A 16,221-nucleotide genomic window follows, 5' to 3' on the forward strand; every position below is an offset into this window, starting at 1 on the left:
GTTGTGCTTTTCACCGCAATGGCGGACACGCTGGACGAACTGGAATACAATGAACGTGACTCGCAACTCGTTTTTTCGAATTCCCTGTCGCCCAAAGATAGTGACAATGAAGATAAGAAGGAGGCAAGCTACGAACTCCGAAAAGTCGACAAAAACAAGCAATGGCAATCTACTGAAAGAACGCCTCTGGTACGAACCACTGACCCTGACGAGCCAGTACCGCGGTCCGCATGGAACACGAATTTCAAACGATTCCGTTCATTTTCCATGTCACATTTTACGGTGTCGTTGGTGGAAAAAGAGTGTCAGGATAGACAAGCATCCGCGTTCTTGGCCGGCTGGAATGTCACCAATCTGATCCAGGGTATGGGTATCCTAGGTGTGCCTTATGCTGTCCGAGAAGGAGGAGTGGTAGCAGTCCTCTGTATCTTTATAGTGGCAATATTCTGTAATATTACTGGCATACTACTGGTCGAGTGTTTGTATGAGATCTCTCCCCGCAGCAAGCTGAGAAAGAGAGTGCGCAACTCATATCCTGATGTAGGTGAAGCGGTGTGGCCGGGCGTTGGTGGCAAGGTGGTTAGTGTCGTCCAGACGGTAGAACTCTATGCCGCAGCAGTCCTGTATCTGGTCCTTTTAACCACCATGTTTTCTCAGATTACAAGCAAGTACATACCACTTACATTGAATGAATGGGCTGTGGTCTGTGCTGTTGCTGTGCTTCCAAGTGTCTTCATCACAAGACTGTCTCTTATTGCCTGGATGAGCATGCTGGCTGTGTTTTCACTTATGTCTGCCCTGTTAGTCATGATAGCATATTGTTTTGTGCGCCATGATCAGTGGACAGTGCACAATATTCCATCCTTTGATATCAGTACCTTTCCTGTTGGGTTTGGCATTGTAACATTCAGTTATTGTGCTCACGCAGTTTTTCCTGGAATAGAAGGTAGCATGAGGGAGCCCAAAAAATTCAACAAAATGATGAATGTGTCATTCTTTATCTCAGCTGTTGTCAAAGCAGTGTTTGGCCTCTTTGCCGTGCTGACATTTGGTTTGCTCACAGATCAAGTTTTCACCGTTAACCTGGCAGAAGATGTGCCATTTAACACAGCAGCAACAGCACTTGTTGCATTGAATGTGTTTTTCTCTTTCCCTCTTCCACTGTTTGTTGTGGTAGAAACATTTGACAACACTCTTGGTCCTCATTTTCCACATTTACAGAAAGGAAGAAAACATTACTGGTATTGGTTATTGCTAACAAGAACATTACTTGTAACCTTTGCACTTTTTATTGCCCTTGTCGTACCACACTTTGGTCTGTTGATGGGTTTCGTTGGCAGTTTTACTGGAACATGTCTTTCCTTCACGTTTCCATGCGTAGCCCACATGAAGCTACGATGGAAGTTCCTACGCTGGTATCACATTACAGGCGAGATTGTTCTTATTGTATTTGGGATTATCGCTGGAGGCCTTGGCTTTGTGTATTCAGGGAAAGCTCTTGTGGACTCTTTTCATACTTTCTAGTAATGTGATTTGATTACCTCAAATATGCAGATGCATTTGTAAAGTGGACTGAAATCCAATTTTGAAGCCATTTCTGTTATATAATCACATCATTCATGGCTTTCAGTTTGATTAAGATTATTACTTTAACTTTTTACCCCTCAAGTTCATTTATGTCTGACCTAAATCTATCGCGAACCTTTAACCGTAATAATTATTGTGTGAAATAATAATATCATCCCCCTTGCTTGCAATGCAGGGAATTTAAACTTGGCAATTACATAAGAATTGGACAAATCTGAACTTTGCTTGTTTTCAATACAGTATAAACATGTTGTATGTACAGTGTTATTGTCAAATGTTGAACTGCAACCATTCTGACCATTAACAGGTGAATTTACAGATCATCTAAGGAAAATCTTGTTTTCCTAATAACTGAATTTTTCAAAGGAAATATTGGTGGCCTGTCTTTGAGGGCACAAGACTCTATATCAAGTTTAATTACAGCTTGGGTATCTGTATAATCCTTTTACCGAATAAACTGATCAAAATAAGTTTATAGTCTAGGGTCCATGAGGCAAGTAATAGTGTTTTGTGGCTTTCCTTGTTCTAAAACGGTTCAAGCAAGTGTGTTCTGATCATATTAGTTTAGTCTGATTTTAAGTATTGAATTATGTTTTTGTTCGTGTTAAGTAATACTTGTTGTAAGTAATAATAGGCTATAGGATTGCCAGTAAAGTCAAAGGTATACATATTGAAGGACATATTTATAGTATGCAATCATTTATAGCATTTTAGAGTGAAGATTTTGTAAGAAAATATATATTTTCCAGTGTTGTGTAAATTTATTGCATCTACACATGGTTTGTCACTAGCATTAAAAGGTGATTTTCATCTTGTAATGTATTTTGCACATAGCAATATTTTTCATGTTTGAGAAATGTACTGTTACTCACACAATGGCAGCCCAGTCGTTGAACAATGACTTGAAGTCAAAATTGAATGTTATAGTTTCAAAACTCCTGGAATCATTTTGTGTTGAGTGCACAAGTGGGATTAGATTATTTAACCTGGCAGATCAATCGTCGAGGTAGTGAAAAGATGTTTTGAAACCAAAGCAAATGGGTGCAAGTATGCACAATGAAAATGGGTCTTTCCTAGATTTCTTTGTGAAGACGAACAATAATTTTAAGAATAATATGGAACAGTGACAGATTAATTTAATGAGTAATGTAAATTATGCTAGTTGTGAGTGAGAATAGTTTTATTGTAGACAAGTAGTGTTATCAGAGTGAATAATATTTGTATCCCAATAAATGAACTTTTTATTGAAGTGTCAAATGTATTTAGCACTATTAAATGTGCTAACTGGGGACACTGTAAATAAATAAACAAATATTTCAAATAAAACATATACTATTAGGAATCCCAACTTGCTGGATGCTAACCAGTTCGCTATTTACACAACACAGTCGAGGAGTTGAACTCAGGGCTACCGAGAACCAATCCAGATAGTGGTAGGGCGGAGGATTTGAACCAGGGACCTCCAGATTTCAAATTCAGTGCCCTAAACCACTCCGCCATGCAGCCTCCACATAATCCTCACTTTTTTTACAGTATTTTATAAAGTAAAGGAGCCTGTAGAGGAGTCGGGTGCATACAGATATTTTGAGAAGTGTTGTCCCCAAATGTGAAAGCATACACAAAACACTACAAGGTTTAACATTGGTGAAATATACAATACCTGATCATGAGAAACACTAATTGTATCATTCTCGTTTATCTCTGGTCGGGGTTGTTTGCAAAATTTTATACCTGCTGGACATATTTTTTTTGTTATGAGATTTGGAAGCATTTTTACTCAGCTGGCAATATGCTGTGTGACTAAAAGAGAACAACCTTAATATTGTGCCCAAAATTCCAACTTTGCCTCAAATCGACTACCCAGTGGATTTAAATCTTTTTACTTGTCATCTTGTTTTCTTACAGTTGGTACCTTTTATTATGAAAATCCATGACAACTGAAAAATAGATTTCAGGGTGTTCGGTATAAAAGTATCTTAATATTTTCCTTGGCCAGTCTTACAGCTCCTTGACATTCAGTTTCACATCATTGGATAATTTAGTGAGAAAGCAAGCCCACTAGTAGATTTGGAAGACGTTATTAATTGATTCATTTCGGGTCATAAGCAGCACTTTCAATCCAGTTACAGGAGATATTGAAACAGAATCATTTCAGTTTAAACAGCTGTCAGTATAAAGTAAACAGGCTGATGTGACATACAATTAGCTGTAGAAGAAAGGGGTCTCTGGAGTGGAAAAAAAAACTGATTTTATAACATTGAAACCTTTTCCCATATTTTGAAAGGGGGGCAGTGAACTTTTCGTGACTTGGGTATTTTTAGGAGTAATTTTTAGACTTGATATGTCTTGTTCAAAATTTCCTTTTTGACACCGCACCCCCACCCCTCACCAGAACAAGCGGAAGTATCTTGTGTGATGCATTTGTGATTTCAAACAGCGGACGTGACTAAGGACCAAACAAAACAAAACTCGTTTTAAATAATAAAACCAGAACAATAGGGCTTGAGAAAGAGGTTTAACGGACGCAGTAGTACTTCCCGCGCCGTGTCTTCAATGAGAACATCCCGTTTCACTGGTTCAGGCCAACTGGCGCGTGATTTTGCGCAATTTCGTCTAAAATTAGACGAGTTCAAAGAAATCCGAAATCTCAGTTTCTTTTCTTGAAATATTTTTGGTTTTCGAAAATATTCATACCCTAGTTTGTTCAGTTTTCCACTGACTTGATTTGCTGTTACTTTCTAACAAAATGTTGCTTTTGCCTCGGGTTTTGGCCTAATTGAATTTGGGGGTTTTCTCTGCGCTACACGTGCTCCCGTTATGGTATTGCGTGACTTTCAGGCACGCATGGACGCTCGATCATAACAATTTCAAATATTGATCGCAGTTACTACTTTTCCATACAACTTGTAAGTCTTTGTTACTAGAGCTTGAAGAAGAAAAAACTGTAAACACCTTCACTTGGCAATTTATTCATGTTTTTACCGGAACAACGTGCGAAAATGCAGGCGCGAAACTTGAATTAAGCGAGAAACGAAAACTTGGCTAAACCAGTCTGACGTGGTTAACGTGGACTAAACCAGACCGATGAGCGCCGCATTTTCCTGCATTCCCAGTGGAAGCTTACCACAGAAACGACTTGCGTTTTTGCTCTACGTTCTTCATAAAGACCGTTCACTGTATCCTTACGAGAGGCAAGGCGGTTAAGATCGAGTCAGAAAACAAAGAAATGGAAAAGGACAGCTTGGAGACGAACACGTTTCCACTTTCAACGCTCCCGTGTACTACAAGCTCAGGAATTTTGGCGAGCACAGTGATAAAAGAACCCGATTTGGTGACAATTATCGAAGGCTTGCCGTTGACGAAAGAACAGATCGAAGAAGAACAAGATCTTTTAGAGGAAGCTGAGGACGAATGCGAACCAAACGAAAACACTCCTCTAATTCGTTCGAACGAGACGTTTGAGAAAAGTGGTTCCAGCTTCTTCACGCACAACAGTAAAAGTTTCACAACAACTTTCACAACAAGTCAAACATCTCTATTCATTCCTTCGTTCCAGTTCTCGTTATATTCTAGTGTAGTGTCAATCTCAAGGTCTCTACATCAACGATCTGTAGCGATCTCAATTCCCGACAGAAGTGGACAAAACGGCGAAAGTTCGAAATCGAAAAGCACAACAGTGACTTTGTTCGAGAAGTTATCAGAAGATGGCCAAGCATCGACCATACTTGCTTTGTGGAACATTGTCAACATGATTCTGGCTAGCAGTAGCGTTGTAGCGATGCCTTATGCAGTCTCTCTTGGAGGTTTCCCCGCCTTGTTTCTCATTCTGGCGATCGGATTCTTCGACGACATCACATCAGTGCTACTGGTGGACTGCCTCTACGAAATTTCCCCGAAGAGCCGGCTTCGCAAACGAGTAAGGGCGAGCTTTGCCGAGATTGCCGCGGACGTTTGGGGGCCAATAGGTGGTCGGCTTGTTGATTTCATCACTGTGGGGCTCTCCTACTGCTGCTGTGTGCTAATGGTGATGATGATGGGGAGCAGTATGATGGACCTGTTCAGTAACCTGGTTGTGCTGTCCATTCAAGAATGGTGCTTGCTGTGTGCGCTAGCCATGCTTCCCACAGTTTTTATCAAGCGACTGTCAATTATGGCCTGGTTAAGTATGCTAGCAGTTTTGGCAGTATTTATCATAGTTTTTATTCTGTTAGGCTTTTATTTAGGAGGATCAAACTCCTGGGCTGTGCAGAACATCCCCTCCTTTAATCTAAACAAATTTCCCATAAGTCTGGGCATCATTTTGTTTTCATACTGTGGCCATACAGTATTTCCTGGTATTGAGGGCTCTATGCAGGAACCCAAAAAATACAAAAAGGTCTCCCATGGAGCATTTAGTTCTGTAACAACAATAAAATTTTTGGTGGGGCTCTTTGGGTGCCTTACCTTTGGAAGCAGCACTCAGTCGATTGCAATCTTAAATCTTAGTTCTTCACATGGTTCCATCTTAAGTAAAATAGCAACATTCCTGGTTATTGTAAATGTGTACTTTTCATACCCTCTCAACATGTTTGTTGTAGGTGGGACTTTAGATATAGTTCTGTTACCAAAGTTTCCAATCTTCTACAAGGATAAGCGTTATAATTACCTGTGGGTTTTGGCAACACGTACCACTCTGGTCCTTTCTACATTAGGTATTGCTTTGGCTGTCCCTCATTTTGGACTTCTTATGAGCATATTTGGAAGTTTGTTTGGAGCTTGCATAACTTTGATTTTTCCTTGTCTCTTCCATTTGCAACTCAAATGGAATAAATTAAGGTGGTGTAGCAAAGTTTTAGAGATGTTTATAGTGTTATTTGGGATAGGTGCAGGCATCTTAGGTTTAATTTATTCTTCTATTGCTCTTAAAGATGCTTTAAACTGACTTTTGTTCTTTACAAAAAGACAGTTTCTTTCTTATGAAGCACTTCAAGTTTAAATAGAAGCATCAAGATGATTAAAATTCTGGTCAAATGTAACTTTTTCTGTCCCAAGGGTTCAAAACAATGAGTTCACCTTTCTGATTGCCACATATTTTTTAACTTTAATGTTGGTTCTGAGAATTGGTGGCAAATCAATGAAAAGTTAGATGCTATTTAAGGTTATTGATTTTATTCAAACTCATCAATACTGCGAGGGGATTGACTTTCATCACCCTTGGAGCTTGAAGAGTTCCAGTTGACTTAAAAGACTTGATGTTATTGAGTTATGTACATTAAGTAATGTTTAGTTCATTTTGTATTAAACAGAGAATTAATAGAGGTGAAGAAATGGTGACTATCTTATGAATCTCAAGAAATTTACAGTTTTTTTTTTGGTTTTGATGCCTCAGCATTTTGAAAACAAGGTCTGAGACAAATTGTGTTGGAAATATTCAATAAGCACTGTTATATTTAGTAGGAAAAAAATAAAAAAGTCAAGAGATTCTTAAGGTATCTCAGTGGTTTGCAAATATCAGTATTTCTACACCTAGAAATTTTAAATGAAAAATAAGTTGTGTGCACAAGCTTAAAGGATGCTTATGAAGGATGACTTGCTTACTACAGACAGTACAGGAGACTGTTAAATTTGTATGCTAGCTGTAAAATTTTTGCCATTTTTTAATTTATTGTAAGATCCATTGTAAATGTGGAAGGTGCTGCATAACCCTTTTTAGCCCAAGAAAAAAGGTTTTGTCGGAAAGTCTTTGGAGATATGTTGATGGTAAATCAATATTTCACCTAGTTTGCTTTATCCCCATAGCTAATGTCAATGACTGGGTAAATATGTTTATGTTACTTTTAAAAGCAAATATTGGATCAAGAAGATTCTTGGGCATTTACGGTTATTTCAGCATTATCAATGGACATGACTTTGAACTAGATTGGAACTGGGTCAGAAATACTCGAGAAATGTATATTTGATGTAATTATAGATTATACTTCAATGTTTGAAAATATAGATCTATTTTTCATTGGGTAATATATATTTCCTGTTTATATAATGAATGTACATTATTAAGCACGACATTATTTTGTTATTAAAATTTTTCAAGGTTCATTTCACTTGTATGTTTCAATTTTTGTTTTCTTTTTTTGTTTTGTTTTATTGTTTTGTCACATCACATTTCAGTGGCTTGTAAGCCTGTTAACAAAAGAAGAGTTTGTTAATCTCAAGTCAACTGTATCCTTCTTGTTTACTGATGATTTAGCAGCTGTTCGATTCTATTGTTTTGGGATCAATTGATCACGAACAAAAATGCTGAAAACTGTTACCACCCACCCTTAAGGTGACTTACAGAACTTAAGACTTTCCTGCCTTGGCAGATCTATTACAATAGGCCTGATGTTGCAGCTGAGAAAAGTTTAGCGTAAACTTGTAGAAGATTTATCAGCAAGCTAAGTCAGATCCAATGAAGTTGAAATAATTATTAGTTACCATGAAAACATCAAAGAGTTCAAAGGTATCAAATTTTCAAAAATTTAAGGTGGCTCTGAACCCTACCAACAGAATTTTTTTAAACTTTGCCAAAAGTTGCATCTTATCATGCTTATCAAAAGTTGATAATATAAAAAAATTTCACCGTGCCGTTTTTCAATTATAAGCCCCTAAAGCTGAAATTAAGGCTGTTTTTAGGAGGTCACACTGTTGCTATGGTAACCTGTTGTGTCACGAAAATGATAACGTGTTCATTTATGATTGGGCAGTTTTTTGATACCATGATTGAAGCATCAAGTGATAAAGAGAAGAAAGAAAGAAGAAAGCTGACAAACACTGACAAAAACATCAGGCAATTATTTGTCTTTTTGCTTTTCCAAACGAGAACATCGGAAAATGGGACATTCCATTTTTTATCCGCACCCCCCTATGGAAGGGCAGATTCCGACACCCTAGTTTTTTGTTGTCGGAACCTTTGAAGTTTGCATCCGAGGGGTTCAAAATTTTGTCGGCTTCTTTGAAAAAATATTCCAACAGGCCCTTTGTCAGAGGTTGCCTTCCATAGGGGGTGTGCGGATAAAAAATGGAATGTCCCACAATTAAAACGCTTGTATGCAAGCAGAGCCTTTTCTTGCGGTGCTCGTTTTGGAAAGAAGGCATTAAAAAAGGGCAGAAAAATCTTTGCTCACCTTAACTAAGGAATAAGCTAGACTTCAGTGTAGACCTCTCCATGCACAGGCTATCAAGCGCGTTCGGTTGTCAGAGCAAATCGCACTGGGGCACCTGCGGCACCTGCGTCAGTTTGTGAACTGTTTCCCGCCGGTTTTCCCCTGACTCGTCCCCAGTCGTCCTCATATAGCACACGCAAGCGTACGAGGTGGAGGAGCAGGGGATGATGGGAAGGGAGAAAGGGAGAAGACGACTGGGAAATCCTGTTTTTAAAATGGCACACCGATTAAGGGCAGAAGATAGTTAGAGAAGACCAGAGAACAAGCGAGCGTTACTACACTGCATGTAAGTGTTGTTTTGAGCAATTGAACGTTTTTACAAAAATAAAGCTTCTTATCATAAACAGAGACAGCTCAATTGTTGTTTTCTGTCGTTGTTTTACTTCTTAAGTATAATTTCCGCCTTCGTTGTCTTTTATCGTAGCACTGATTAGTTTGAGAATTTGTTTATTTCGCTACGTGTTTTGTCGGCGGAAATCTAGCAAAACTTGTCATTTTAGTACAGTTTTCACACTACCGTTGCTAACAATGGTCTCCATGAGCCATATTTACTGTAGAGATAGAGCTCGTTTCCATTGCGTTTGTCTGAATCACAGGGGATGTTTATTTGGGCCAAATTTGTCAAAATTTGAAAGCAAGCTTACTGTCATCAACCCGTGCTCTGTTCTCTGATAAAGCATGCTGTTTCAGCCAATCAGAGCGCGCGTTATAGGGAAACTTTATTATAAAAAGAAACAAAGTGGCAAAAGATACGTTTTTCTTCGTATTCATTTTCGACAAGAAACTTTTACTGTAAATAGAAAACCCCTTTTCTACGTTTACTCGCGTTTTTGAGTCGATTGAGTTTGGCATTCGCCTACTTATCCTCCAGAATTCTATGGGAAAATTCATTGCCTGACTCGTGAATTCCACGTTAAATTTCATGCGAAAAGCAATTAACAGATATCGCACGAATCGCGAAAAAGCGGACCAAGAGAGCATGAAGAGTAAGAGAGTTAATCCCCCATATAGGCCCTATTCTTAGGGTAATCCGTCTCAAGATATTTCAGAGATGGTATCCAGTCGTAACGCGAATAATCAGTCTATTCAAGAGTTCAAGAATTCCAGATCACTTCTAGTTCTTATCACATTTGCGTGTAGCAATTTCAGGAAAGAGAATTTGCTATTTAATGGAAACCCCTTCACTAGAGTTGTCAGTTTACCCCTCACGACTTTTTAGTGCAATCGTAAATTGGAATCAAGAAATCAAGTTAACAAATTGACGTCAGTTTTTTATGCGTCTGTCCTCTTATTGATGATAAATTGCGTCATAACATTGTCAAAGTGGCTGTGGAACCACGAGCCGCAGGTGAGTAGTTCCGCAATAAACTTTGACAATGTTATGACGAAATTTATCATCAATAAGAGGACAGACGCATAAACAACTGACGTCAATGTGTTTTTCACAATAACATCACCCCAAAATGGTCAAACGCCGGAAATAAATAAATGAGGGGTGAAGAAGCCATGAACTTGCCGTAAACAAAAATAAGTGAATTTTATTCAAAATGACGAGAACATTGTCAGTAGCTTTTCTCGCTTTTTGATTGGCTACTTAAAAAAGTTCATAAAATCGCATTGGTTAAGAAGTTGACAGTTTGACAATTGAAAGTTGACTGAAACTTTTTTATTTGACATTTATTTTTTTTAACAGTACAATAAAATACATTACTTACAACACTACATACTGACACTAATAACAATACGCCATGTCACATACGGCTAATTACATAACTTACTTACGGTACTTACAATGCTGGCTACTTACACTACTGTCAATTACAATACTATTCTTACACTATTCGCGTCCTTTTTTTTCTTAATTGTTATTATATTACAGTGACACCTAATATATACATGTTTTTTTTGCCTATATGTACAAGCTCACTGTTAGGTAATAAATATGAAATTAAATATCAATTAACCATAAACATCAGCAGCATATAAAATTAACGTAAAAAGGCCCACGTGCGATAAAATTTTGGAAGTGCTTTTTTTGCAGTCGTAATCTCTTTAAGAATTTCAAGTTTTCCGGGAATGAACGATAGAAAGTTTTGAAAATCTAAAACATCTCCGCGAAGGCTTGTGTAGAAAATACAATATTTGCCTATCAGTAGACAACAATTTAGGACTTGCCAATGCTTTGTCCTGTACATGTCATGCCAGACGTAGAGTATATGGCTTCTGGATAACGTTATTGTTTCATTTGTTTTTTGGTACCACTAGTCTTGAAACAGAGTCCAGAAATCGACTGTTAGTGTGCAGTTTATTAGCAGGTGATGCAACGTTTGTTCTTCTTTTACTTCATTTGTGACAGCAGTACTCTTATTGATGATAAAAAATGAGCCAATCAGCGCGCGAGTAATGAGACAGTTATTGTAAAATGTTATATTTAGAATCGTGAATAATGACGGACGGATAATTGCTGATTAGTTGCAATAGACGCGGCTTGTCTACTCAGTGGCGATTTTTTTCTCGTTTTCACGAAGTTTAGAACGAAGATTTAGAAAAGAAATGAACAATTAGATTTCTGAGAAGCATTAGCCTGCGTAGCTGGCGAGCTCACGTTTACGCTAGGCTCGATTACCAGCCGCTGTTCGGGAACGGAGCCCGTTCTCCTTCCCAGAAGGCTCGCGCGCGAAATCCGCCTACAGCCACGCAGGCTAAGAAGAATAAGGGGGTCTCAATGGGTTTAACCGCTAGCCGTGAAAGGGCCCAAAATTTAACCGTTAATTAGGCGTAAAAAAGCTTGAAATTTAACTGTTAGCGTTGAAACAAATTGACAACCGTTAATCGTAAAAAAATGTATATTTAATTAGCGCAAATTAAAGGTCTCAAATGTCTTGTAAAGAACTCCATTAATTGCGTATCGTGAGCGGTGAGGTCAGCTAGGGAGGCAGGTCAAGGCGTGGACACGTTTTGATGTTAAGAGGGCGTAAAACGGTAAGCCTCATCAAAAATGTAAAAAGAAGCTTGATAAGCGATATTTTAAAAGAACAACAAGAACAACATGTTTATAACGCCTAACCACGTACAGGCAAATATACTTCATTGTTGTATTTCTTAGAAGTTAACAGTTCCAAATTTCTACTTCCCGCAGTACAGGACTGATATGTATTGGTGGACCAGATAAATTTCATTTTTTGTCAGCCGAAAATGTTCCCTATACTTTTCATGAATTTTACATGCCCCACACCAAAGGAAATGTAAAACTATTATATTTTCAGTCAAGGGGAGATTCTACCTAAAATTCTGTAGAAAGTTTGAATTTTTGTTTTTATTTGAATATGAATCTTAAGGTATTGAAGTTTTATTTTGAGATGCATTTCTCCCTTAAGTTCAAAGCTCGTTTTCTCAAAACGAGTTATTTTCGCCTTTGAGAAAAGATATCTCAACAGACAAGAAGGATTTAAGTTTTTGACTTCAAATTTTCAGGATTGCTAGCCTCACTGAGTTAATTGTAATGATTGGGTGAATTTGACATAGAATTATAAGGACAGAAGTTATCAAAGTAAATGTTTCACAATTTAGATAGCGCAACTTTAGATGGTTGTCAAAGCTCCGTTTTTTCAAATTTCGCAAAATCCCTCCTTCATATCAACTGGTCATTTGTTTACTTTAGAATACAAGTAAACAGACATTTTTTCGTTAAAATGTACATAAAAACCTTTTCTCCGATGCAAAGGGATCATCCACAGCATGTGATACTTTGAGAGCCCGGTGTCAAGTTACAATAATTGACACAGCATTGAAATATACATTTGTGTAATTTGTAAGCAATTAGTCTTTCACTGATGTATAGTTTGTTAGGGTTTTGATGAAAATCAGGATTGTGACAACTGTCCAAACGAGTGAGACAATCTCAGATAGTGCAGAGCGCAATTGATAGCTCTGGTACAGTAGTCCCATAAGTACTCACCCCTACTCGGTTCACTTCCGGTTTGTGTCTACCTTGGTAGTCTGCTACGGCTTTTCCCCTTTGCAGCGTGTATGTTTCAAGGTTGTATTTTCATTCAAGGTCCAAACATTACGCACAAATTAATTACTACTGGTGCTTTAAGTTGATTTTCGTTCATTTAAAATTCAACAATACGCTGAAGCAGCAAACGTGACAATTTAGCTCTTCACGCCAACTTTGTAACTTCATACTTTTGTTTTCCTCGCAAAGCCATGTAATATGAAACCCCTGTTTTCTCCAAAACATACGGAAGATGTCCTTGTTTTTTGGAGGTAAATGAAAGAAAGTTAAATATCTGATGAAGTGATGAAGAAACGGAACAGAGACGATGTTTTACTAAAAATGCAAATTTTTACCGATGAACAAGAACTAATTTAATTATCAGATAGTCACGAAATACCACTTTCTTTTTCTGTTGCCACCTTTGTTGTTAACAATAAACAATTCAAAATTAACACACAACGATATTGATGGCTGAGAAGCTTTTCAACGAAAAGTATTGAAGATAAACAGCGCTACTTGGCCGATATGAATGAGTCTCCTCAAAGACTGATTAAATTAATTTGCACTTTCATTAGGTGCCACGGCGTCTGCAGCAATATTTGAGCATTTTCCTGGTTTCTTTTGTTACAAATTCACAATTTGCGGAGTATTAACGCCACTAACTTGAGAACTTTTTGGTCTCTCTTACAGACACAATTAAGGCAAGAAATAAACAAGTCGCTAAGGAGAAGCAATATATTTGAACTCTGACAAGCACACTATTGTAGATTGAAAACAGCAGATGATATTTGTTGAACCGACCTGTTTGTAATTCTAAAAGCTACGCAGCCACAGTAACGTTTCACTTTTGCAATAAAAAGGGACAACTGGCGCTACCTGAAAAATAACTGCCGTCCTTGGTCACATGACACGATAAATAAAATACTGCGTGTAAAGATAGTGTATAACACTAACAATGCTAGAACGCATGCGTCTTACATGTTGAGCTCTACCATAAGGAAAACCACTCAACATTTGTGCGTGATTCCGTATGCAATGTATCCTTCACCTAATATAGAAGCCACGAACCCTAACTAATCTACGCATGCGTTTAGGGCAAATTAGTTTTGTTCTAAGGAGAATGGTACCACAAGGAGAGCAAGGGGTTACCTGAAACAAATATATAGCTTTGCGATGTTCAAGGTTAAGCGACGGCGATGGAATGTGTTTTACGTAGAGTACACATGTACCTTTCCCACCCTACCCCCCTTACTTCCTTGCCTCTAGACTAATTAATTAATTGAAATTAATTTATTAAACAAACATTAAAGTTTACACCTTAGCGCCATAGGGCCATAGCGGCATAGTGCCTTAGTTCCTTAGCGGCAGGCAACCCCCATAACCATCCCAATAGTGCACTCTGCACTAAAAAGGGCATATTTCACGTAGAATCCCCCCTTAAGTATTATTTAGCTCTTATTAACCGAGCAGGAGGTCAAGATTCTCCCATACAGACCGACTTAGCTAGGTTAATAAGATGTTTATTATATGGCAAAGAAGAAAACTTTCATCCGTTAAATGTAACTGGTTTGCTGGCATTTTGCTTGCAAACGGAGATGAGCTGAACTTAAACCTGCCGAAATTTGCTCGTCCTCTTTAGTTTTTTTTGTCATCAAGCTTTTTGGCACTTCCATAAATGATTGAGAAAATAAAAGAAAACGGTGAACATTTTAGTATTTGAGTTTGGCAATTTTTCAACGCAAAATGAAACCGGTCTAGATGCCGGTCTAGATGGGAAAATCTAGACCGTGTTCAATATCGATTTCAGCCAATCAAATTCGTGAATTCGATAGTTCCCAGTCCTTGTGAGACACAGCCATATAATAAATTATAATATAAAACAATGGCAATTAATTATTAAAATTTCCGTTAACCGTAACGGTAAAAAGTTAATCGTAAGCCGTCAAAGGGCCAAACACATAACCGTTAGGCGTGAAAATGCTTAAAATTTAGTCGCTAGCCACAAGAGCCACTACCCATCGAGACCCTCGAATAAGAGAGGGACCATTCGCGGTTTCTTGACTCGAAATTATTATTAAAAAAAAAAAAGATGATGAGTGGACGCAGAACTGCAAATAGTTGATTCCGAGCGATTTTTTCTGAAGAATGAAGTTCAATACATGAGCTGAGTAATTCGTTGATGTTTGCTCATGTATTATGCAAGGACCTCACGAACTGGTCCAACAACTATGCATTGGTACACTGAGATTTTCTATGTTGTGTTGCTCTTATTCCACAAGAACAACCGGACAGATCAACAAAAAACTTTAACCAACCCGTCAGCACTGGTCGATTACAAAGTTCCTGAGGCAGCGTCCACACTACGCCGGAGAAATTTGAAAACGCAGCTTTTATTATTTCTCCGGCTAGGCCTAAAGTCCACACTAATCCGTCAAGAAAACGGAACTTTTCAAAAACGCTCTTCAAACCGGAGGAATTTGAAAACGCCGGCTTTTCGTTTTCGTGTGGACGGAAAACAGTTTGAAAACGAAGCTTTTCGAAAACGATGACGTCACGATAATCATGTGATTTCCCTGGCCGTGTTTTCCTCACATACAAGTGATCGTTACGTTTTTAAATTCATCCGGTATGGCGGCGACGGGAAACATTTGATGCGTTCAGGGTAAAACCTCTGTTTTCAAATTCCTCCAGCGTAGTGTGAACGTGGCCTGATTCCAGCTATGCAGCACCCGGTGGGGGGGGGGGGGTGGGGGTGGGGTGGGAGGGGGGCGACTCCCATATAAAGGGACGGAGGTGCTCGTTGTACCTTTCAGGGTTTAACAAAACTATTTTGGTAATGCATCAGTCAATTCCAGCAGTGCTCATCCCCCCCACCCCCGGGCTAACCCCCGGGCATTAGCATTTTTTTTTTAAAAATTGGCAAATTCCCCGTGGTGGGGAAACATAAGCTGTCTAAATACCCCGGGGTGGGGACGAAGAAAGAGGGCAAATACTCCGTCCCCGGGATCGTCGCCTTCCAACACCTCCGTCGTTTTTTAATTGATCATTGAATAAAACGGTCAACTGTTCAGTATTTTAATGCAACGGTAAGACTTCAAGGACAACAGTACGTGTTAGTTGATTCTGATTATATTTAATTCTTTATATTTGTTTTTTAACAGTTTGCGAGAGGATAGCTGGCATTGCGGCGGACGTGGCCCAGCCGCGAGCGATGATAGGCACCTGTATTCGCAGGCTACTTTTTCTGTGAAGAATCAAGACATTTTAAATGATGATGCATTGCATTTTAAGCTCGCAACATCTGTCTTGAAGATCGCATCATTTGAATTCGCAACCCTTAAGTATTTTAACTCCACTTTCATGAATTTAAAAAATGCTAGGCTAGTTTTGAATGCGAAATGCGAAATGCGAAATAGTCGTGTTCACGTCAGTTTACGTTATTGTTTTGTGATA

The 16,221-nt window shown here is 38.5% G+C and overlaps 2 protein-coding genes across 2 annotated transcripts; both read left to right on the top strand.

Annotated features, from left to right (window-relative positions):
• Positions 1–18: 18 nt before the first annotated feature.
• On the top strand, positions 19–3,443 carry LOC145486647 (vesicular inhibitory amino acid transporter-like). The gene has a single exon (XM_081465348.1). It carries the CDS (start codon positions 19–21, stop codon positions 1,522–1,524), a length of 1,506 nt encoding a protein of 501 aa, XP_081321474.1. The 3' UTR covers positions 1,525–3,443.
• A 1,093-nt stretch (positions 3,444–4,536) lies between these two features.
• Positions 4,537–7,662, top strand: LOC145486646 (vesicular inhibitory amino acid transporter-like). The gene has a single exon (XM_081465347.1). It carries the CDS (start codon positions 4,814–4,816, stop codon positions 6,506–6,508), a length of 1,695 nt encoding a protein of 564 aa, XP_081321473.1. The 5' UTR covers positions 4,537–4,813; the 3' UTR covers positions 6,509–7,662.
• Positions 7,663–16,221: the final 8,559 nt, after the last annotated feature.

The sequence above is a fragment of the Orbicella franksi genome, chromosome 5, assembly GCF_964199315.1.
Source record: "Orbicella franksi chromosome 5, jaOrbFran1.1, whole genome shotgun sequence".
Classification (NCBI taxonomy): Eukaryota; Metazoa; Cnidaria; class Anthozoa; order Scleractinia; family Merulinidae; genus Orbicella; species Orbicella franksi.